The 24,141-nt window shown below is 41.0% G+C and overlaps 1 protein-coding gene across 5 annotated transcripts in view; it reads right to left on the bottom strand.

Moving 5' to 3' along the window:
* Positions 1 to 5,364: 5,364 nt before the first annotated feature.
* ATE1 (arginyltransferase 1) overlaps positions 5,365 to 24,141 on the bottom strand; it is a 2,674,296-nt gene continuing 2,655,519 nt past the window's right edge. For all 5 annotated transcript variants that reach the window (XM_044056055.1, XM_044056058.1, XM_044056057.1 and 2 more), the window contains one exon: positions 5,365 to 5,915. In XM_044056055.1, the coding sequence (XP_043911990.1) occupies positions 5,728 to 5,915 (188 nt within the window). In that variant the 3' untranslated portion in view covers positions 5,365 to 5,727. The remainder of the gene's footprint in view (positions 5,916 to 24,141) is intronic.

Genomic DNA, 24,141 nt, shown 5'->3' with positions numbered 1-24,141 from the left:
AGGATTAGAAAGCCTTTTTTGAGAAAATTATCAGGGGAAGTGAGATACTGCTGCACATTGAGTAACAGTTCAATTTTAGCTCTCCCAGTGTGAAACAAAAACACAGAACAGAGAGCCAGTGAACTCATTTTTAGGTAAATTTCAGTAACTGACTAGTATGTGCACTGCCTGCATGCCAGCAAAAAAAAAAAAAAAAAATTCAGAGAACCTGAAAGAAAATCAACCACAAAAGGTGAGGAAAAAGACACTGACTGGGAAGAATTCTGCAGCTGTTCAGTAAAAAGCAGTGCAAGATCCAACTTTGGATTAGGACACGACTTCCAGTAACCTAGAGGAAAAAATAAGTCAAAAGTATTCAGAGCGGATTAAAATAAATGAAACACTGATAGAATATATCAACTCAAATAACAAAAGGCTGGACAAAATGGAAGAAGCTTTAAACAGATATTCAGATGAGGAGATAAACTGCAAAAATCGGAGACTGAAATGAAGAAAAGGCTGGCTGAATATGAGACTGCTCAAGCATGCAGAGAAAACCTGACATTTTTTGCTCTACCAGAGAAGCCGGAAGGAACAGACTGTATTAATTTTATGAAAAAATAAGCAACTGGACTGGTATTCCACAACAGTTGTTGTTAATTGAGAGTGCACATTGCATATGTGCTCTAAACTTGGTCATGATAAAAAACCTAGACCTTTAATAGTAAATATGCTATCCTACTGGCAGAAGGAGTGGATTCTGACAAAACTGTGGCAGGAGGATAAAGTACTAAAAGTGGGAGACAGTGTGTTTGTGGAAAATGATTACTAATTGTACAGCTGGCAGAAGAGGAGTATATTTATTCCACTAATCAGGGAATGTTGAGAAGCAAGCATGAGATTCAAACTGCTGTATCTAGCTATCTTCAGAATATTATTTCCTGCAGGGACAAAATCATCTTTTGATGCAGAATATGCTAAGAAGAAAATACAAAAGTTTGTCCAACAAAAAATGAGCTGTGAAACAGAAGGATAGTCTACATCTTGTTCTTCTGGTAATAAAGACCACAGAAAGAATGTGCCAGTGAAGCCTTTTCCAATGTTTCAATGTAAATTGTTTGAGACAGAAAAAAGCACAAGAGTTGACTAGAACAACCAAAAGTATGTTGGAAAGGAAGCAGAGACTGGGTTTGGAAGATGGACATAAACAGAATAAAAACCAGGAACTCAAAAATGACAAATAAATGTGGTATTATAAAGCATTAATTATATTTGTAAAATATGATAGAACAAGAAAACCTGGAAATATTGGACTTTTTTAAACTTGTAGGGGACTCTAAAGCATATGCTCTACTTCATGAGATTAATGTATGGAAGAACACTTAGAAGAGGGGAAGAGGAAGGAAAGAGTTAACTGTAAGTAAAATAAACTTTTGTTCTTAACAGTGATATTTCTGTAGTGCATATTTGCATGCTATAAGTTTTCTCAGTTATTTTTAAGGGTAATTAGGATACCAAAGTAAACAGGTGCCCCTGTTGTTTTTACCCCTTCTTTTCTCTTTCTCCTTGTTCAGTTTTAAGAAATGTAGGTACTGCAATGTAACAAAAAAAAAAGGAAAAATCCGTTCATAAGAGTACGATACAAGAAAAAAATATGTTTTTTCCCATTCTGGAAAAGGGGAATGGCTGGATTAAGCCTCTTGGCTTCATCTAGTAACACATTTTAAAAACTAAATAAATAAAAAAGAACACTGAACATAATAAAGCTCTCCACTAGCAAATAAATAAATACTTGTAGAAGCATCTCTGTATCTGGCTCACATGTCTCCATGGAGACAATCTGGTAAAGAACAATAAAAACAGAATACTTCCTTCATTTAATGGCTTTCTTTCAATAGCTAGGAAAGCATTCAAGTGTTTTCTCATTCTGGGAGAGCAATAAGGATAAAACAAAACCAGACAGCACTTGGTAAAAGCACAGACTGTGCCATGCATCTTAACATGGATAACCTTCCTTTTAGGTTAACCTAAGTCTATGGGTGCAGATGTCAGTTTGGGACAATTATTCCTATCAGGAAGGTAAAACATCAATAGTTGAGATACACATAGTTGTGTGTGTTATTAAGTTAATAGGTTTATGGGGTGTATTTGTTTGCTTAAAAGATTTCAATAAAACAAAAACTTTTGCAAGATGTGACATAGGCTCAAATAGATATGACAAGAAACTGTATAAAAGGTCAACCTGACAAACATTAGTGTGTGTATGTAATACAAAACCTGGAATTAGATACTTAACCAAAAATCTGTTACAAATTAAAGGTGGGAATATAATCTTTTTAACAAGATGGCTCTTTTGATACTATCTTTAAATGTTAATGGACTCACAGATATATACAAAAGGAAAGAGTAGTGAACTATATCAAAATGTAGAGTGCAAATAGCTATGCTACAGGAGACATTTGGAAAGAACTGAACATGTTAATTTGATAAAGAAAGGCTTTCAGGACAGTTATTCAGTGGAATACCTGGGACAAAGGAAAAGAGAAGTACTTATAATAATTTGCAAGAGGAACTTCAAAAGTGCTAGAACAGGATAAAAATATAATAATGGTAGATATGTAGTACAAAGGGGCTACTGGCAAGGGAGGAGGATTACATTGACATATATTTATATTCCACCTAAAACTAATATAATGGAGCTTAAGAAAATTCTGGAGGAAATAATCAGTTTTCAGCAGAGAATATTACTTAGAGGTGGGGATGAAATTTCATTTGCAGCAGGGAAGACGTACTGGGGGAGTCCAGAAGGGAAAATATAACAAAGTAGTGTAGGGTTTTGAAGAAATTTATGAAAATATTTGGCATGGAAGATGTGCATTCAGTAGTAGGAGTTTGATCAGAATTTACATATTACTCCCTAAGATATAAAAACTGGGCTAGGCTAGACAGAACTTACATTTTACAGGAACATGTGCATTTAATTGAAAGTTTTGATACACATCCAATAACTATTGGATCACACGCCAATAATAACTAAAATAAAAACCCAGGGTAATGAAATAAAAAAGACACTGGCTCTTTACCAGCTATATGTTGAAAAGAGAGGAGTTTAAGGAATGGTAGTGGAAATTAGTAGGACATTATTAGAGAAAACAGAAATTTCTTCTGAAAATATAGCTAGGGAGTGGGATAAAATTAAAGCGGAGTTTACAAATAGGTTGGAAATAAAAAGAGAGATGGTTAAGAAGCAACAATAATTATTTAGAACGATTGACAAATGTTAAAGTATTGCAGAATGGGGGAATTTCACAGAACAAGAGGAGGAGCAATTGCAGAATGTTTATCAGAAAATAAAGGATTACCTTGCATGAGTTCAAAAAGATTGCTGTTAAGCAACTGTTTTTGATAACACCAGAGCGCAAAAACTTTTAGAGCAGCGACTCAGACAACAGAGAGTAAAAAGGGTTGTCACCAAGCTTAGGCAGCCTATAACAAGGAAGATAACAAGAGATCCTGTAAAGGTATTAGAAATATTTAGGAAATTCTATGAAAGTCTGTATAAAGTAGAGAAATATGGAGATCAAGAAAAGATACAAACAGAAATGTTTATGGAAGAAATAAACATGCCACGGTTAGCGGTAGTTGAAGCTCAATTACTAATAGGATAGGAGGAGAAGAGATAAAAATGGTGATGTATAACCAACCAACAGGAAAGTCCCCAGGAACAGATGTTATTCCTCTGGAGGTTTGGAAGCTAGGAGAAAAACAACTGATAAAGATCTGGAAGGTTTTGTTTAACAGCATTTCAAGAGGAGGATGAGTATTAGCTTCCTGGTAGAAAACAATGGTGGATGTAATACCTATACAAGGTAAAGACCCCATCAGATGCAGCTTCATACGGGCCCATTTCAATCCTAAAACATGATTATAAAGTGTTTGTGTCTATAATGGCTAAAAGAATGACCAAAGTAATGCCAAAACTGATAGACATGGACCAATATGAGTTTGTCGAGGGGAGGCAAACATTTGACAACAGTAAGAGATCACTGATGATCTAGAGGAAAGCTGAATGTGAGAATAAGCATTTGACAGAGTAAACTGGGATTTTAGGAGCAGAGCAATGGAAGCATCTGCATTCTCTGATAAAATTATAAGGCAGATTAGGAGGATATATGAGGGTTCAGAAGCAAAAACTGAAGTGGGTGCGATCCTCTCTGATAATTTCTGTTTGAGCAGAGGAACTAGGTAGAGGTGTCCTATTCCCCTTTGTTATTTGTACTATGTTTAGGACCACTGGCAAAGAAAATAAGAGACTCAGAAATTCAAGGATATAATTGGTATGGCAGTTAAGAAAAGCTGCCTCTTTTTGCAGATGATACTATTTTATACCTGATAAAACTAGAAAAAGACATTTTAGTGTTGTGGATCATTTTCAGGCAGTTTCAAATCCTTTCGGGATAAAAAATTAATGAAGCTAAAACTAAGGCAATAGCTGTAAATTATGCACCCACACATGAATTGGTTCAGCAATATCCATATTTATGAGGACATGATACAATGAAGTACTTAGGAGTATGGATTAAAAAGGATTCTGATGTGTCAGCTAAGGATATGATGGAAGAGACTAAACAAAAGATAATACAAAAACTGAGATACTGTATGCTCTTTATGGATAGCAAGACACAAGCCATTAAAATGTTTTAGTCCATTTTGTTTTATACACAAGTCAGGGATATTTTTATCAACCAGAAGAGAAGTTGTGGATAACAACTGATAAAGAGCTGAAGGATTGTATTGGGAGAGGAAGACAGCAAGAGTCATGTTGGATAAACCAATTCTTCCACCTAAATAAGGCAGTTTGGGATTGCCCAATTTCAAGGGATATTTCAGAGTTGCACAGTTAAGACTTCTTGACATAGTACTTGCAGAAACCTATAATTCAGTGGAAAGAGATGATGATGAAATGGGAGAAACTCAAGAAACAAGATCTCCATTCTTCTTTCATCAATGCTGGCAGGCATGCAGACAGACAACATCACTCTCAATTTAACTAAAGCCGGTACTCACAAACCAAATGCTGCTTTATAATCAGCTAGGTTTGTTATAACCAAAGCTGGTAAAATTGGCTCAGTTCTAAGTCCTAACTGAGCACATAAATCTACTGGAGTGTTTCTTTGGCATGCATTACTACATCAGTAGGTCAGAGTCCTATGCCAGACGTGCAACACAATTCAGGATTCCTTTTCAAGTACTGTTTTAAAAGAGAAACACATACTTATAAACCATAAAGGGCACAACCTTTTCTTACTGATATTACCATTAGTGTAGACGAATCACATAATTATTGAGATGCAAAAGGCTGAGTCAAAACTGATTAAATAAACATGTTTAGCAGTATTTCTTTAATGTGGGTCACCCATTCCCATAATGGCTTTAAAATTAAAAGAACAATCCATAAAATGTTACAGAAACATACACATAATACATTTTTGTATGATTTACATTAATAAGCCACTATGAGTTATAATTTCAAAAATGCACAAGCAATGTTAAGTTTCAAATTTTACTACAATGTGTTTGCAATATTCTTCTTGTAATGTTGGTTTTAGGTATCTGTTTTTACTTTATGTTAACTAAGGAATACATTTCTCTAGAACTGATGCAGTACACACTGCATTTTAAACCATTTATCATATTACACTATAATATAATGCACTGTAACATGCTAGTGATTGCTTTTTCATTCTATCATCTCATGTATAATAACATTTTCTGTGCACAAGTCTTTCCGACTAGACCCGCATACTCCTTTACAAGTTCATCCTCATCAGAATCCCTAAATGCCAGTCTCCGATATGTATACATACTGTACAGCATTGCACGATTCTTGTACAGGACGTGGACATTGTTAATGTCACTCACAGCATTTTCATCAACTGAAAATAGAGACACAAATATGTTACTGATGAACACTTTTTTTTTTTTTTTTACATTTAAGCTGTTGGATGACTACTAAAGCAAACAGAAATGTCAAAACACATATGCAGTCTTTTTATTTGTAAGCACTGCCTGTGGTAGGATTGTCACCCAAGCACAGAAAACATTGAAAATTGCATTTCCAGTTTATACAGGATGGGAGTACTACTTTGATGAACAGAATTACACAACACCTGATGCATGTTATCAGTTAAGCAATTAAAAGCCATACATGACATACAAGAGAGGCAAATTCTGAGTAAATGTTGAACAGACACATGTAGGTTACTTTTCTTTACAAAACTTAAAAACATACATTCACAGCAAAAGTCAATACAGATAAAACATACACTGAGACAACTTACAGAAATGAGTCCTTCACATAAAATTGCTATACTGCAACAAAAATATATTAATACCCACTCTAACCAATTTAGGGTTGTAGGGAGGCACAGCTTTTTCAACAAGCAATGGACATAAAGCTGAAAAACATTCTTGTTAGGAGACCAGTCCTTGCAGGAGACATGCACTGTCTCATACACACACACAGGCAATGTTTCACACTGCCAATTCTTCTACCCATATATCTGTCAGAAGTGGTTAGAAGGGGGAGTCCCCACCAAAGGGCCAGTCACATGGAACGCATTCAAAGTCTACAGACAGAGCACCTCAGCCAAAAAACTAATTCAGCAATGCTGTGAGAAAGTGCAGTTGTGCAAGTAAACTTGCCATAACAGTCAATATTTGAATTGAATGTGTTGCTGCCTAAGATCAGATGTCAACCAGTATATAAAAGCTTTTGGGTGCCTACCACTGGCAGCATGACAGTTTGGCGATATAAAACCAGACATATGGGCAACAAAATTCAGAGTTTTTCTGCTTATCCCCAAAAGGGAGGATGTAATATGTAACCAACATGACCAAGATCCAGTCTTGGATCTCTAGGTACTAGGAGAAAGATGGACAGAGACAAAGGGGACCCCATCCTAGCCAAGAGATAAAAGGGTAAAGAACAATACTCAGATGGAAGCAATAAAACAGTAAAATTAAAAAAGGTGCTAGTGGGAGAGTTGCAGTATTAAAATAGTAGTCTATTTGAATATCTACTGTTATGGTAAGTTTACACAACTGAACTATGTTCACTATTAGATCACCGTTGCCATAGCATATAGCTACCATGATTTCTAAAGCCCAGATAACCAGAGAGGAGGAAGAAGGGCCAGAGTACAGCAGCACCTGGAGAACAGACCTTGCAAATCCTGACTGCTCTTACCCTGGAAAATGATTCAGTCTTGTAATTTTGAGGGATGGTATGCTCAGATGACCATGCTGCTGCCTCTAGAAGAGTTCTAGAATCCAGTCTTTTCCAAAATACCCTAGAAGTAACAACAGCTCTTGTGTAGAGTGAGTTTTGACCTTCTAACTGAGGGACTTTCCATGGTGCAAACAAACAAACTGGATTGAATGGGATAACCATTTCAAAATTATCGGTTTTGACACTGGTTGCCCTTTTTAATTTCCATCAAATGAAATGAAGAGCTTATCAAAGGGTCTAAAATTCTTTGTCCTAACAATGCAGTATCTGAGTTGCCTCTGGACATCCAGAGTATGCAAGACCCCCCCCCCCATTTTTTTTTTAATCAAGAAAGACCACAGGGAGATGAACAGACTGATTTAAGGTAAATTCAGGGACTACTTTAGGCATGGAGAAAGGATTAGATCTTAATGTTACCTTGTTCCTATGAAGTATGAAAAGGGGTGGGGTACAGCTGGCTCCCAGTGCTATCTCCTGATCTGGCACCTCCTCAAATTTAAGTTGAGGATCCCCCCAAAAAAAGTTTCTTCTTCGACCTGGCAGTCTTTATTAGCAAACCAAGCCTGTTCTTTCGCTCCCCATTTTTGTTCCTCAACTCAAAGTTGAGGAGCAACTAAACAGAAAAAAAGACTTCTGCAGCAAAGCATTTCTACACCATTTGAAATAAGCAGATGCTATAGTCTATACCACACAGAGATCACTAATGTAGAGCATGCAACTCAGATAACTGCCTAGCCAAAGTTAGAACACTAAGTAAGAGTTTTCAGAGTCAAGAATTTCAAATCAGCTTGATAAGCTGGTTCAAAATGTGAGAGAGATTTTACAAGACAAAGTTGAGATCCCACAAAGGAGCCACCTGTTTTCAAGGTGGGAAATATGTAAAACCCCTTTCAAAAATGTTTTACCTGGAAAAAAGTAAAAGGGGAGCTAAAGGCAGCAAGCAGAAACAGCTGAAAGATGAATCTTAATACAAGAGTAAGCAAGTCCTGATTTGAGCAATTCACACAGATAATGGGCCTTCTTCAGTTAATAGGTCCTGGCTCTTCCTGTGAAAAAAATTAGAATATCGCTTCAGTTTGGTCAAACAGGATTTTCTAGTGGCAGCTTTTCTAGCCTCCTTTAATACTGGCAGCATGTTCTCAGACAAAAGGTTTCCATGTGGGATCAAAATGCTATCATCCAAGCAATCAAATACAAGTTCTACAAGTTAGGGTGGATAAGTGACCCCTTATCTTGAATGAATAAATCCATGCTTTGGAGAAGGTAGTGGTAATTGTCCTTGGCCATTTTCATAACAAGGGAGAAAGAATAGCTGTGTAAAATCTTACCACAACCATAGATGTCCTTCTATTCCATGTTGCAGTATTCTAAATGTGGGATTTCCTGCCCTCAAATCCCACGATTGGAGGAACTCCCTGGTCAGCCTCAGTAAGAAGCTGAGATCCCTCATAAAATCCTCCAAAGCTAGTTATGAAAACAAAATTGCCACTGATTCTAAAGACAACCACAAAGCATTCTATAGCTATGTTAAAAATCTCAATGGCAACACTCAGATCTGCTCTGAGTTACAGCACAATGACACTAAATATACAGAACCAACTGATATTGCCAACATCCTGGCAGATAGGTTCAGTGCTAACTTTACCCCCCTCTCACCCCCTAAAGTGCCCATCTTTATACCGGAAGAATGCAAAGTTCCTGTAATCACGGCTGCACAGGTAAAAACTTCACTCTCCAAAGCCAAGAACACAGCATCCATGGGACCTGACAACATCCCAGGCTGCCTTCTACATGAAATACAGAATGAACTGGCACCCCACCTAAGTACCATGTTCAATCATAGCCTCACCTCAGGCTTTGTGCCCATTGAATGGTGCACCGTGACAGTTATCCCACTCCACAAAGGGGGGGGGGGCACAACAGGCCCTGGGAACTACCGCCCCATTAGCCTGACGAGCCTCGTCTGCAAGGCCATGGAACATATCCTCATGGAACTCATAAACAAAGACATTGGAGATCTCCAAACCCTGGACCCCACACAGTTTGGGTTTGTAAAAGGCAGATCATGTCTCCTAAACCTGATAGACTTCTTTGAAGTAGTCACCAAGGCCATGGATGAGGGTAAGGTGGTTCACACAGCCTATCTAGATCTCGCCAAGGCGTTCAACACCATCCCTCACTCTGGAATTATAGATAAACTCACTAAACTAGGTATAAATCCCTATGTCACAAGATGGGTTGCCAACTGGCTTACTGAAAGAACCCACACTGTAAAAGTAGTAGACTCCAAATCAGACTTCAGACCAGTGACAAGTGGAATACCACAGGGTTCAGTCCTGGGTCCTCTCCTGTTTGGTATCTACTTCTCTGAAGTACAGGCTAACACAGAAGGTCTTTGGCTAACTAAATTTGCAGATGACTGCAAACTAGGAGCCATAAGTGAAACTCCTAATGATGTGGACATCCTACGAAAGGGCCTCACTGAGACAGATGCCTGGTGTCAAAGACATGGTCTCAAGCTCAATGCCAAAAAGTGCATTGTCATCCCCTTTGGAAAAAATTCTGTACCCATGAACTACCACATAGGCGGTAGTCTACTTAACACTGAAAGTGTGATAAGAGACCTTGGGACACAGGTGGACAGTAGTCTCTCCTTTGATAATCACATCGCCACAGTAGTCAGGAAATCCTTCTACGTGGCATACCTCATCACAAAGGATTTCTCATCCAGAAAAAAAAGAGGTCATTGTTCCCCTCTACTCATCACTCATTAGACCCATTATAGAGTACAACGCCCCTTTTGGTATGTACCTCACAAGACATAGACAACAACTGGAAAGACCGCAAAAATACCTCACAAAGAGGATTACTGGCCTCAAACAGATGCCTTATGCAGACTGTCCCAAAAAACTCCAGCTTTACTCCGTCACATATCGCCTACTCAGAGGCGATCTCTGCCTAACATATAAAGCTATGTCAAACCCAGAGCTGTTGGACATGCTCCACTTAAAGAAATCCCAATCCCTCTGAGCTACACGCTCTAGGGACCTAAACCTTGTCACCACAATAAACAGAACATGCTGGAGGGATAGATTCCTGTCCCAGAGACTTCCCATACCCTGGAACAGGCTATCTATCTATGTCAAACAGAACTCCTCATTAGCACTCTTCAAGAAAAATCTTGATGATTGGATGGGTAATAGGAAATTCACCCCGGGGATCACTTCTGTGGTTCTGCTTGACAGGGGCACAGGAAAATAATTTTCTTGGGTGGCGAAAGCCAGGGTACATTTTTGGCTAGGCTTGTATAGGCCCTACGGCCAATAGCCTAGTACCTACCTATGAACCTCAGGTGACTCATATGTCGACCCTTATACAAAAGCTTCAGCTTGGCTGTTGCAGTGCTTATGGGACGTCACACGTAGGGCCATAAACCAGGGGCCTTAAATGTGACATCCGCATGCACAATCTTTAGAACTTGAAGGCCAGCAGGCAGAGAATAAGGCCCAGCAGGAGGAATGCCAGTGGTTTCCAGGTGGGCGACTTGGTGTCCTACTGTAATATAGATAGGACAGATAAGGAATAGGACCTGAGGAGGACCGGTGGGTGGGAAGGAATACTGCAACATGGAAGAGAAGGACATCTATGGTTATAGTAAGATTTTGCACAACTATTCTATGTCCTTCTATTCCTATGTTGCAGTACTCTAGATATGGGAGTGTACCACAGCTTATGTGGATGAGAGGGTGGTGGTAGAAGAAGAGGGTTCTACAAGACCCTGCATTATTGCTCTGGCGAATCCTGCCCCAGCTCTGGAAACTTGGTCAAGTTTGCAATGCTTGGTGAAGGTGTGGCCCAAGTGGCTGCATCCAAAATGGATGCTGTGTCTAGGCCCTTCATGAAGGCCCTGGATCTGGCCACAGATCTAGTGGAATGGGCCTTAATCCCCACTGGAGGTTCCTTTCCATGATGGGAGTAGCAGAAGCAAATAGCTTTTCTAATACACCATGCAATGGTCTGCTTGGAGACTGCCTTGCCCAGGGCTCTAGGGTGAAAGGAGACAAAGAGCTGGTTAGTTTTCCTGATGGCTTTGGTCTTGAACAGGTAAACCCTTAGTTGCCTGTGCATGCCCAGGTAAACCCTTAGTTGCCTGTGCACATCCAAGGAGTGCAGAATCCTCTCCCCTTCGTTACTGGGTGAGGGGAAAAAGGTGGGTAGATGGATGGATTGGTTTAGATACAAGTCATTGACCACCTTTGGCATAAAGGAGGGGTTTGTTTGCAAGGACACCCTGTCTTTGTGGAAGATGGTGTAGGGGGGACAAGCCATTAAGGCCTGTAATTCTGATACTCTTCTGACTGAAGTGATAGCCACCAGCAGGACCATATTCCATGAACACATCTGTAAGGAAGAGGGCCCCGCTGGTTCAAAGGGATGTTGGGTTAATTTTTCCAAGATGTAGTTAAGGACCCAGGTCGGGGGAATAGGTTTCCTAAATGGTCTCATGTGTAAAACACCTTTAAGGAAGAGCTTTACATCCAGCCTGGCAAGTAAGGGTGCTTCCAGGGGTAGGCAGGCTGATATGGCAGAGAGGTTTACTTTTATAGAAGAATAAGAAAGCCCACTTTTTATCAATTGACACAGGTAGTTTAGAACCAAGGGGACCGCCACAGAGCAAGGGTCCCTTCCCTTGTGTGCAGACACCATTTTGTAAATCTTTCCCACTTAGCCAGGTAAGATTTTCTGGTGGTAGGTTTCTTTTCTTCCCTTAGGACAGAAAGCACATCCTCTGAGTAGTGGTGTCTGAAAGGGATCAAAAGTTTATCACCCACAGAGTCAGAGACAACCTCTTTAAGTGTGGGTATAGGAGAGTTCCTTTGCCTTGTGTCAGTAGTCCACCTTGTAGGGTAACTTGAAGTGATTGCCCTTGGCTAGGTTGTGAAGAAGGGGGAACCAGTGCTGTCTTGGCCAGTAGGGAGTCACTAACAAGATTTTTGGTTTGTCCTTCTGTATTTTCAGGTGGACTTTCTGAATCAGTGGGAATGGGGAGAAGGCATAAAGGAACTTCCCCTCCCAAGAGATGCTGAAAGCATCCACTCTCCAAGCTAGAAGGGAGTGGGTTTTTGAGCAGAAGGTCTGCAGTTTCCTGTTCTGGGGGGACGCAAACAGGTCTATTTGTGGAGCACCCCACCAGTGGACTATGTCTAAGCAGGCCTCCCTGTTCAGCATCCATTTGTGCTGAGGTGAGGAGGTCCTGCTCAAGAGATCTGCTTGGTGGTTGTCCTGTGAGGGGATGTAGGTCACCTGCAGTACTAAGTTGTGTTGAGAGGCTAAGTCCCATATCAGCAGGGTTAGTCTGTACAGCTGATAGGCCTTTGTTCCTCCCTATTTGTTGAGGTACCACATAACCGTGGTGTTGTTGGTCACAATCTGTAATACCCCTGGGATCAGAAGGTGAGTGAAGGCCTTTAGAGCTAAGAAGACTGCTGTCATTTCCCTGATACTGATGTGCTTGGCCTGAAGAGAGGGATGACACTTTTCCTGAATCCTGTAAGAGGCCAGACTTGCTCCCCAACCTGAATCTGAGGTATCTGTATGCATTACTTGGGTTGAGGTGAGGGGGTGTAGTGGGAGCCCTGGATTTAGTTGTACTTGCTGGATCCACCAGCTGATTTCTTTTTTTCAGATGGAAGGAGGGGAATGACTTGCTCTAGGGGATGTAGGTGTTGGGACCAGATGTTCTTCAGGACCCACTGTAGCTTGCACATGTGCAATCTTGCCAGTAGAAGCATAGGGATGGTTGCTGCCATTAAACCCAGGAGACGGAGAAATTGCCTTGCTGTCACCTTTTGGGATAGTAGGGCTTCCTGGAAGTGGGAAGCCAAAGAAAAAACCTTGTCTTGTGGAAGAAAGGCCTTCATTGTGTCTTTACTGATCCTGCAGACTAGGAAAATCTTGTCCTGGCCTGGGGTCAGGAAGGATTTGGGCAGGTTGATAGTGACCCCTAGATTCTGCAGAAGGGACATGGTGAAATTAGATGTTTTGCCAGAATCAGGATGTCATCCAGATAAGGGTAAATATGTATACCCTGAGTTCTGCAGAAGGCAACTGCTGGAGTTAGGCACTATGTAAAGACTCGGCAAGGCAGTAAATTGGAATAAGCGGCAGGTCCAGAGAAACACAGGAATTTGTGGGAATTCCTGATGGGTATGTGTAGGTAGGCCTCTCTTAAGTCCAGGGTGGCCATGAAGGCAATGGCTGGAACAAGAGGCAGCAGGGTATGGAGAGAGAGCATTTTGAAAGACGGTACCTGCAGGTGGAGGTTTAGATAGGACAGGTCTAAGATGGGTCTTCAGGGGCCGTCTTTTTTGGGGACCAGGAAGAGACGGGAGTAGAAACACTTTCATTCCTGTCCTTGGGGGACTGGTTCTATGGCGCCTAGCTTTAGGAGGTCTGCCAGCACTTGTGGCATGAGGTGGGCCTGTTGTTTGGGGGAAGGGGAATGCCTCTTCTGGGTGGTGTATCTTTCCAGGATAGGAAGTACCCTTTTTGAATAATGGTTAAGACCCACTGGTCTGTGGTGATGGATTGCCAAAGGGGAAGACAGTGGGAAAGGCAGGCCGAGAGGGGGAGGTGGGCAAGGCAGTCACGCATTACTGGGGCTTCCTCTGTCCTGAAAGGGCTGTCTGGGTTGATGTGGGGGAGCAGAGGGCCTGGAGGTGGTAGGTCTTCTAGCCCCTCTCCTAGACTTGGTAGAGGGTTAAGGATTACGTCTCACAAAGGTGGCCTTAGCAGGGTAGTTCCTATAATACTTGGGGATGGGTGACACCAGCAAATGCTTAATGTCCTGAAGTTTTTTGCTTTTTTCCTGCAGATTTTTAAAAAGGTCAGCAGATTGTTTTCCGAAAAGAACACTGTGGTCCAGAGGGGTGTCCAAGATCTTAGACTTGAAATCCTCAGGGAGGTTCTGGAGTCTTAGCCATGAGTACCTCCTGAGGGCAGAATCAGATGCTGCAGACCTGGCAGATGCTTCTGCAGCATTGTAGCTGCATCTGATGAAATGCCTGGCTACTTGTTGGGCCAAGGAAAGCTTGGAGGTAATGTTCATCTTAATGGGACTGTCAGCCAAAGATGTCAGCATGGAGGAGGCTTGAGAGACCAAGTGTAATGCATACTTGGTCATGTGGGTCTGATAATTTATGGCTCTGAAGGCCAAACGGGAAGAAGTGTATACCTTCCTACCCATCCTATCCATATACTTGCTATCTTTATCAGTAGATAGGAGGGAGACAGAAGGCAGCAGTCTAGATTGCTTATCTGCAGTGGTGGCAATCACAGCTGGGTCCGCCAAGGGTGGTTTAACTAGGAATTTCTGGTCTTCTGGTACTTTACAGAAGTGGTCAGCATGCTTAGAGGCCAGAGGCTGGGAGTCTTAGAAGCTATGTTGAAGGCATCCAGGTAAGCAGGCAGAACCAGGGGTACTGCAGAAGGGGAGGGTGATTCTAATTTCAGCAGCTCAAAGTACCTTTTTTGGGTGTCGGTCATTTGGGACGTATCCCATTTAAAGTAATTCTTCATCTTGGTGATGTCCTCAGGGGGGAATCTCCTTCCCACAGACTCCTCACCAGGAGAGTAATATTCCTGGGGGAGGCAATCTGGGAAACATAAGAAATGGACTCTTCTGATGATAAGAAGGAAGAATCATGTTCTTCCTCCCTGACTTGAGGTGAGAGGGAAGAAGCAGGCCTAGGGCTCAGAAGAGGCAGGGTGGAGGTGGCTGAGGCAGAAGGCCTGAGGGCAATAAAGCCCTGCAGGAGAGAGGAGGTAAAGGCCTGCCAATCTGGTGTGGCTTCTGAAGAGGAAGAAGTATGTTTAGTTTTCTGCTTCTTTTTGACCAGGGAGGAAGTAAAAAGTGGTCTGGCATCAGGTTTGGACAGTAACGCATCCGAAGTCTGGATCCTGGTCGGAGGTACCACCAATACTGGTTCCCCCTCTACATCGATGGCTGCCGATGTCTGGATAGGCTCCAAGGAAGTGCCGGTCATCAGCTGTGAAACAGCTCTCTCGAGGGATGTCACTGCAGTCGACATATCTGCCGAGTGCGCCACAAACCCTAGATTGGCAGTTGGTGGTGCATCGGGAAGCAGAGCGGCAGGCGAGGAAGGCCTAGGAAACTTGGCCTTCTTGCATGTAGATTCGGGTGCAGCCTCCGATGCAGGATCCATTCTAAGGGCTAACCCCTTAAGGCGCTGGTTCTCCAGGTAGAGGTTTAACGCGTCCAGATAGCTGCACAAGGTCTTAGGCACAAACAATTGACAAATAGGGCAAGAGGAGTGATCGTGTTCCCGGCCTAGGCAAAAAACACACCTGTCATGGGCATCTTTATGGGGTATATCTGGCACCCGCATTGGCATTTTCCCTTTTTTCCTGACATCAGCTAAAGGCTACAACAACCAAGCGTTCGCAATAACAATCGGCACAAAAAATTAAGGAAATTAAAACCCCAATGTGTTAATTATCTTTAGGATGCGACGTCTGTGAAGAGGCAATCGTACTATGCGAATGTCTGTGGCTGAAATGTTCTGAGGATTGTGCGTGCAGACGTCACATTTAAGGCCCCTAGTTTATGGATGTACATGTGACGTCCCACGCACATTGCAACAGCCAAGCTGATGATTTTGTATAGGAGCTGACGTATGAGTTGCCTGAGGGCCGGAAATCCCACATCTAGAATACTGCAACACTGCAACACAGGAATAGAAGGACATCCAGGGCTATTTGGAACAAAATTGAGTTATTAATATGATCGCTAAAGGGTCCTTTTGGATCTGTAAATGAACTTTGGTCATCAAAGGGAATGGGAAAAGTGTAGAGGAATATTCCTATCCATGGGAATGAAAAGACATCTTTCTGCCAGGTCTTTTTGCAAGATATCCTGGAGCAGAATCCATTTGGCGATCTGTTGTGAATTGAAGCAAGCAGATCTATTTGGGGAGTTTTCTATGAGTGAATGATCTGGAAGACCTCTGTGAGTAACATCCATTCATGACGGTATGCCCTAGATCTGCTCAGTATGTCTATGTTCTGCCCGGACAGGATATAAGTAGTCAAACAAAAGTTGTTGCTTCAGGCAAATCCAGTCCACTAATAACAACTATGGGAACAATAAATTGGAACCAAAACCATGAACTTTTATCAAAATGAGACAAACTATGGAAACTAATAAAAAAAAGTTTTCACAGAATTTTCACATACAATGCTTCATCAGGTTTTGAAGCACAACTGTTAAAATGTCACAGTTAAATTACTTAAATTCATCAAATAACTTATGACATCACTTTCTATTCATCTTCAATATTTCCTGACATTTTATTTCATGTTTCTCCTTCAAAAAGTTTGGTTTAATACTTACACAATCAGTTAATCCAGGATGATTTTGTTCCCTAAATTTAGTAATTCACTTGTATTCATCTTTTTCAGTAGCAATCCTTATGGCCCCCCCCCCAGCATTCTCCTTTACTACCTCCAATACTGCAAACTTAAAATCAAATGTGCCAGGCCTTCTGTGCCAGCCTGCACAGGGGGTAGCCTACTTGTTTATGTACTACATCACCATGGTGTTTGTCTGTATACACCAGCACAGTGCCTGGCTTCCAGAGATGTGAGGAGGTCTGCAGGGCCTGCAGAAGTGCCCTAATTTCTTTTAAACTGATGTGTTCTTTTACCAGGTGGGAAGGCTACTCCCCCTGAACGTTGTGTGCTCCTGTCCAAGCCCACCATGCTCTGTCTGAGGAATCTGTGAAGAGGACTTGGTTGTGTGGGGCTGGAGTGAATGGATGGCCAATGCTAAGAGTAACCTGATTGCTCCACCAAAAAAATCCTTCTTGATGCATCATAGAAGAGGGATGAGAGCATTGAGAGTGCTGGGACCACAGTGATTTGAGATACTACTGTAGTTTACTCATGAGTAGTCTGGCAAGGGGGAGCAAAGGAAATGTGGCAGCCATAAACCACAGAGCTTTGAGGATCTTTCTTGCTGAGCAGTGTGTCTTGGCAGACAGTGGTGTGAAGTAGTTGGTTAGGGTGGTGACTTTCTCCTGAGGGATAAAAGCATGCATAGTGGAAGTGTTCAGCCTGCATCCCAGAAAAGTCAAGTCCTGGGTGGGACTGAGATGATAAAACTGATGGTGACCCCCAAGAGATTCAGAAGACATAGTGTGTAATGAGAATGCTTGAAGATGTACTTGGACAGAGCCTGGATGAGAAGGTCAACTGAGTAAGGGAAGATTTATATGCCCTGAGTGTGCAAAAGGCCACCACTGGAGCTAAATACTTTGTGGAAACATTTGGAGCCGTAGAGAGACCAAAGGGTAAAGCAGTAAAATGAAAATGTATTGATCCAGTAAAGAACCAGATAAATTTTTTGCAGGAAGTGCAAATGGAAATGTGAAAATAGACATCCTTTAAGCTCTAGGGATACCAGGAAAGCTTGAGGAAGAAGGAAAGGCATAAGTGTGTGCAAAGAAAGCATTTTAAAGTGGGGAGTTTTAGGAAGGCATCTGGTTGAGAGAGGGGTCTCCACTGGCCCTCCTTCCTTGGACCAAGAAAGATTCCTGAATAGAAACCTTTTCTTAAGAAGGTTAAGGGAACCTCCTCTATGGTTCCCTGTGCTAACAGGTCTTGGATGACAGAGCCCAGAAGGTGACTCTAGTGGGTCTATATCAGAACATAGAAGTATTAAAACTTTGAATGTTCTGATATTGAACACTATATAGCGAAGCTGCAGAACAGCAAATTCTTTCCTCGGGAAAGAATTCGGTTGGCCGTTTCTGTGGCTTCGCGCTGTGGTGGAAAGTTACGGGTTGGGTTCAGGTAAGTTTGCGATTGTTTGTACGTTAGGGTTAGGGGCGGGTTAAGTGAGTTAGGGTTAGGGCGTGAGTTAGGCGTGTGTGTGATAGCGACAGACTTTAGGGTTAGGGGCGGTTTAAGTGAGTTAGGGTTAGGGAGCGGGTTAGGTGAGTGTGCAATAGTGACGGACCTTAGGGTTAGGGTTTGGATTAAGGTAGGTGGGTAGATAGTAGTGTATGTTTAGTTTAGTGCAGCATTAGATGTAAGAATTTAAATGTGTGTGTGTGGTTGCTGTTTGTTTGATGTGCTTGTGTGTGTGTGTGTGTGTGTGTGTGTGTGTGTGTGTGTGTGTGTGTGTGTGTGTGTGTGTGTGTGTGTGTGTGTGTGTGTGTGTGTGTGTGTGTGTGTGTGTGTGTGTGTTTCGGAGCAGTAAATTTTTTCCATGGGAAAAAATTTGCTGTTCTAAATGTTTGATATTTTCATGTTCAGATGTTATGGAACCGATAAAATAGCGTTCGCTATTTTCATCTTTTGATAACGTGATATAAACAGAATCTAGTTAGGAAGAGGCAAAGGCATTCCTCTCAGAGAGGGGGTGCTTTCCCAAGTCATAGCATAGCCTTCCTTAATAAAGTTCAGGACCCATTGATCTGAAGTCACTGTTTCCCAGAATGGAAGAGAGAAAGTCTTCTTGGGACAGATGTGGAGGGAGCGGGAGGAAACACTGCTACAGGGGCCTGCTACCAAACTGATGCCTCCTTGAAGCGGTATTCCTCTGAGATTTATCTGGGAAGCTTTTCCTTGCATTTTCCTTTGCTTATGAGAGGGCACCGAGCCTCTCTTAACCAAGGAATTAGAGTTTGCTGGATAATTTGGTACTAGAAGTGTGGAGAGAAATATCTGACATCAGTCTTTCATTGCTTTGACTTGCTCCTGCAATGCTTTGAGAGCTAAATAGAAGGTTATTATCCAGAGGAAAATCTTAAAGTTTAGACTTGAAGTCTTCTGGAACAGGCTGAGTTTTCAGCCAGCAATACCACCTATTGACTGAGCCAGCAGCAGATGCCCTGGAAGAAGCAACCACAGCATCATAGTAGCACCCTTAATACTGTGTCTGACTATTTTGGAAGTCTGGGCCACTTGCATCTGCATATGTTGTTTACATTCTGGTGTTTGAGGTTCTGAAATGGCCTTACTCAAGGACTGAAGCACAGAGAATAAGTATTTAGTCATCTGAGTTTGGTAATTAATGGCTCTGAAAGGCAGTGTGAAGGACGTGTACATGTTTTGCTTCAACCATCATTGCTCGACTGTCCTTAGTGGGAAGGACATTAGTGATGGGAAGCAGCTTGGAAGGATGGTCTGTGGCCAAGGAAACTGCAGTGGGATTCACCACAGGATTTTTGTACAGGTACGTAAGTTTATAAGGAATTTTATAAAACTTGCCTCATCTTTTGGGAGCTGGTGGTTGAGAATCAGGTGTGGAAGAGCTTGAAATGCATCCAGGTAAGCATCTATCACAAGAGAAACAAGAGTTGGTGCAGGACTGCCCATCTCTAAATGATTGTAGTATTTCTTTTAGACCTCTGACACCCATTTATTTTGCAAAGCATGATGAAGCCCTTTAAATGACAATGTTTCTCCAAAGCAAGCCTCTTCTAAGAAATCATCAAGGAGGTGGAGCCTCCCTCATTACACAACTGTTCTGGAGAATGAAGCTATGAAAAGTAGTTGAAAGAATGGTCTGAATCCACCTTTGGTTCCTCCTTTGAGGATGAAGAATCCAATGCCTGTTTCTGTGGTGTGGTGTGTATCGGTTGGGTTACAAGGGATGGAGGCTTCAGGGACATAATGGCTTTAAATAACTCCTGAGAAAAATCTATCCATTTTTACCCTGGAAGCTGAAGGGGATGTTGTACGTTTACATTTTTATTTCTTTTTAGGGGTAATGTTCGCCTATACCAGCTTAGAGGTTCAGAACCTTGCCACATTCTGATGTGTTCCTGGAACCTCTTCCTATACTAGGATTTCAGGGACTCCGCGCTTAGGCCCTTTGAAAAAATGAGATGCAGTTCGGAGGATTCAGTTATCTGCAAAGCCTCAGGAATGATACTGTCCTCCAGAGGGGTCACAGTAGCAGGCTCTTGAGATAAAGTCTGACGTACCAAGATTTCAACCACCTCAATAGTACGTCCAGTTCAGGAATGACAGAAAATGAATCCTGAGTTTTTTAATTTTTTTTCTTGGGCAGAAGGCTGATGTCTGGGGATTATGACATAGTACAATGGGCTAAGGGTTTTAAGCACTGCATCTCAAAGAAGGTATTAAGACTGGAGAGTTTTAGGAACAAATGGCTGACAAATAGAACAAGATTTGTAATCGCATTTGGTGCCTAGATAAAACAGGCACTTAGTGTGTAAGTCCTTGCACAGAATTTGCCTACTGCACTCACACTTATGCCTCCTAGCTAACATCTAATAACAGTTAATACACCATGAAAAGGTTAGAAAGGAAGGATCCCCAACAGCATACTGATTGGAATCTAACAAACAAAACTACGATATGAAATGCCCAAACGATAACAGGCCATTGTAAGCACTGACCTGCACTTAAGCTGGTGGCAAAACATTCTGAAGATCTTGTGTGCACATCCATTTACATACCCTATGCTGACAAGCTGAGGTCCTGAAATGATTGGACGCCCTCAGGAAGGTAAAGCTTTGGTGCTCCAGTCAGATGTCAGCGGAATACAGCCCATCTGTTATGAATACTGCAACAGTGATTTCAGTCAGGACATCTTGGGATGCTGAAGATATATTAAGTAGGGAAAACTTTCCTTCAGAAAATGGTAAACCAGCAACAGTCTTAGTCATACCCAGCAATAGTTGCAAATTTGCCAACAGAATTTTGGCCATGTCAGCCTGACAACGTATTGCCCTATAAGTCAAAGTACACAATGTATAGATTTCTGTCCCCCACAACTGCCGCAGACTCTCCAACCTGTGTCAGATGAAACCGGGTTAGTAGTTTTTTTTTTTTTTTTTTTTCCCAAAATAAACCACAGCAGGATCTGCAAGGAAGTTATAAAAGAGGAATCTGAGAGTTTGAGGTAATTTATAACACTTTTTTTAGCTTCTTTGGCAGAAAGGGTAGAAGGTGAAGAAATATTTTTGGGTCTTCTTTTCTGCTTCCCCTGCAATTATATTTCTGGAAAAATTAGACATCTGTACTTCCATTACCAAGCCCACTACCTCTTCCCATAAACAAAGGAGGGATTCCATCTGGTCCCCCAGACAGAATAAGACAAGGTTTTCCCTTCTCTGCCATAGCCGTATGTCTGGTCTTTGAGGCTGGACTAGACTCCCGACCCTTAGTGGCATCCCTTGGAGTAGCACCAGAGGGACTGAAAACATCTGACTGATGGTCCAAAAACTCCAGCAGAGAAACAGTACAGTTGTATGTCACAGACTGGTGAAAAGAGGCTGAAGGGACACCTCTTTCAGATTCCTTTTCTTCAGAATCTGAAGGGGGATTGCCAAGGATGTCATGCTGGAATCCAGTAGAACGCATGACAGCATTAAGCTGTTGATTTGCAAGGAAAATGTTAAAGCTATTAAGCAGAGTTCTGATCATCTTAATAGTAAAAGACAGGCAAATCTGACAGAAGCAGGTGTCGAGGATCCCTCCTAGACAAAGCAAACACAGTTGTATGGAATCCTTACAGGTATCTGTTGTCCACACATTACACACCACATTTTGACTACACAAATAATTTCCTCATAAATCTTTATTCAAAACATGAAAGAAAGTCCCCTGAGGTACTTAGATTAAAAACTGAAAAAGCCCCCTGCCAAAACTCTGAAGACACAATGAAAGCAGAATCTAAATGAAATCTTCAACAGCAAGTAAATTCTGAATTTTGGCACCCATAAGTCTGCTTTTATACTAGGAAACCCTCAGATGTACCATGTACATGGAAGGCGACCAAAAGCTTTTTTACATTGGCTAGATATCGATACTTGGCAGGATACGTTTCCATATAACAGATTTAATTATGAAGATCACGAGTTATTGTACCACTGTGATACCCATAAAGCATACCACTACAAAAAAAGTAATCAGATATTTTTTTTGAAATTCTGCAATACTGCAAAACATGAACAGCTTATTAGAATAGTTAATTTTAAAATTAATAATTGTTTATTTTACAAACATGAATCTAGTGAATATGTACTGCAAAAATCACTAATTTTGAGAAAGAGAACATGCATTCCAAAAGAAATTGTTACTGTAATAAAAGGTTTTAATTAAAGTTACAGATTATAAAGTCTCTTACTTGTAATATGCAAACAGATTTTTAATTCTAGTATAAATGTTAAACACCTTAATAGGTGCATATTAAATAAAACTATAAAGATATGATAAATACAGTTGTAATAGCAATTTTTCAAAAGGTAGCGAATTGCTAGATGGCTAATTCTTACACAGTTCACTATATACACAACATACCCATCTTGTCAATATTCTTGCCCTAAATCAAAGCTTAGGCTATACTTCTAGTGCTGTGCTTCTACAAGCGGAGACTGTACCATTTTATTAAAAATGTTAATGAATTCCAGCCACAAGGTTTTAAAGTAATCTTGTGAGAATGACAAGACGACTTTCTGGATACAGCCATTTCATATGTAAAGAAACATGGGTCTACATTATATGAACAACGTTTTATAACTTCAAATACCATATGATCGACACTTTAAAAAAAAAAAAAAAAAAAAAAGAAAAAAAAATTAACCAAATGGGTTAAATCAGGGGGGCAAGCCCCCCTGTACCCCCACACCTCCCGCTCATTAAATATACCAATCCAAGATTGCACTACAGTGCAGTAAAGGGAAGTCTTCCCTTTACCACATTATAGCGCAGCCTCAGAGTTGGTATATTTAAAGAGTGTGGGGTGTGGGGGGTGCAAAGGGGCTTGCCCCCTGGCTACAACCCTTAGTTTAGGGTTTATTCTTTTAATATTTTTTTTTTAACTATTCAAAGTTTTATAACTTTGACCATATGGTATTGATCATATGGTATTCGAAGTTATAAAACTTCATTTATATAATATAGACCCAAGAAAAATACGTGTGCCAGACATGTGACATTTATGACGACCAGTTATTATTTAACAAGTAAAATGCTGAAAGAGCAATGTATGCTGCTTTGATGCTTCATAAAAATGCACAGAAATAGAGCTACTTACAGACATGTCATAGCATTAAGTATTTGAAAGGTTTCAGTACCAAATCTTTTAATGAGAACTCAAGCATGCTGTAGCTTGGAAAACTGTATAGTAATGTATATAAAAATATTTGTTATAGATAATTTCTGAATGGTAGAAATGGACAGGTAACCCACATCCCACACCAGAGTTATTTGCTTTACCCAGTGATTCTGCTAGAATATAAAAGAGTACCCTTCTATCATTCCATAATTTACAGTTTCAGAACAATAATTGTAACAGTCTTTGCTTAGGTCTCACTGCATGTGTTTTAGACTAGCCCAATTTATTTTATAGCAGTATGTTGCATCTAATATTTTGTTTAATCATATGCCATCTTTCATATACTGACATGTATATCTTATGACTAAGCATTAGCAATGGACACTGGAACCATATATTGTTTTTAAACATTTGTCATGTGCCTCTCTGCACATTATTTAGCTGTGCCTGAAAATGGTTCTCAAGCCAGTTTACTTAACTTGGTTTTCAAATAAATAAATGAAGAATATGCAGGGACTGGTGTGCGATACGTGAAATACCTGTACTATTATGTACGAAATGTGTTTCATGATGAGTGGCAAAGCCAGGAGCTCCAAACTAAGTTTCCTTGTCACACAGTGATAAAATAACTCATGTCAGACACACACCAGACCCCTGTGCATTCTCTGTATTCATTTCCTGTGTTTTCTGTGTAACAGCAATACTTCTTAATAATTTTTAATGAGCAGAGTTTTGGACAGTATGCATTTTTTGCAGA

Source organism: Protopterus annectens, chromosome 14.part0, assembly GCF_019279795.1.
Source record: "Protopterus annectens isolate FY-2018-M chromosome 14.part0, PAN1.0, whole genome shotgun sequence".
Lineage (NCBI taxonomy): Eukaryota > Metazoa > Chordata > Ceratodontiformes > Protopteridae > Protopterus > Protopterus annectens.
The sequence above is the reverse complement of the archived record's forward strand: the minus strand, read 5'-3'. Positions and strand labels throughout refer to the sequence as shown.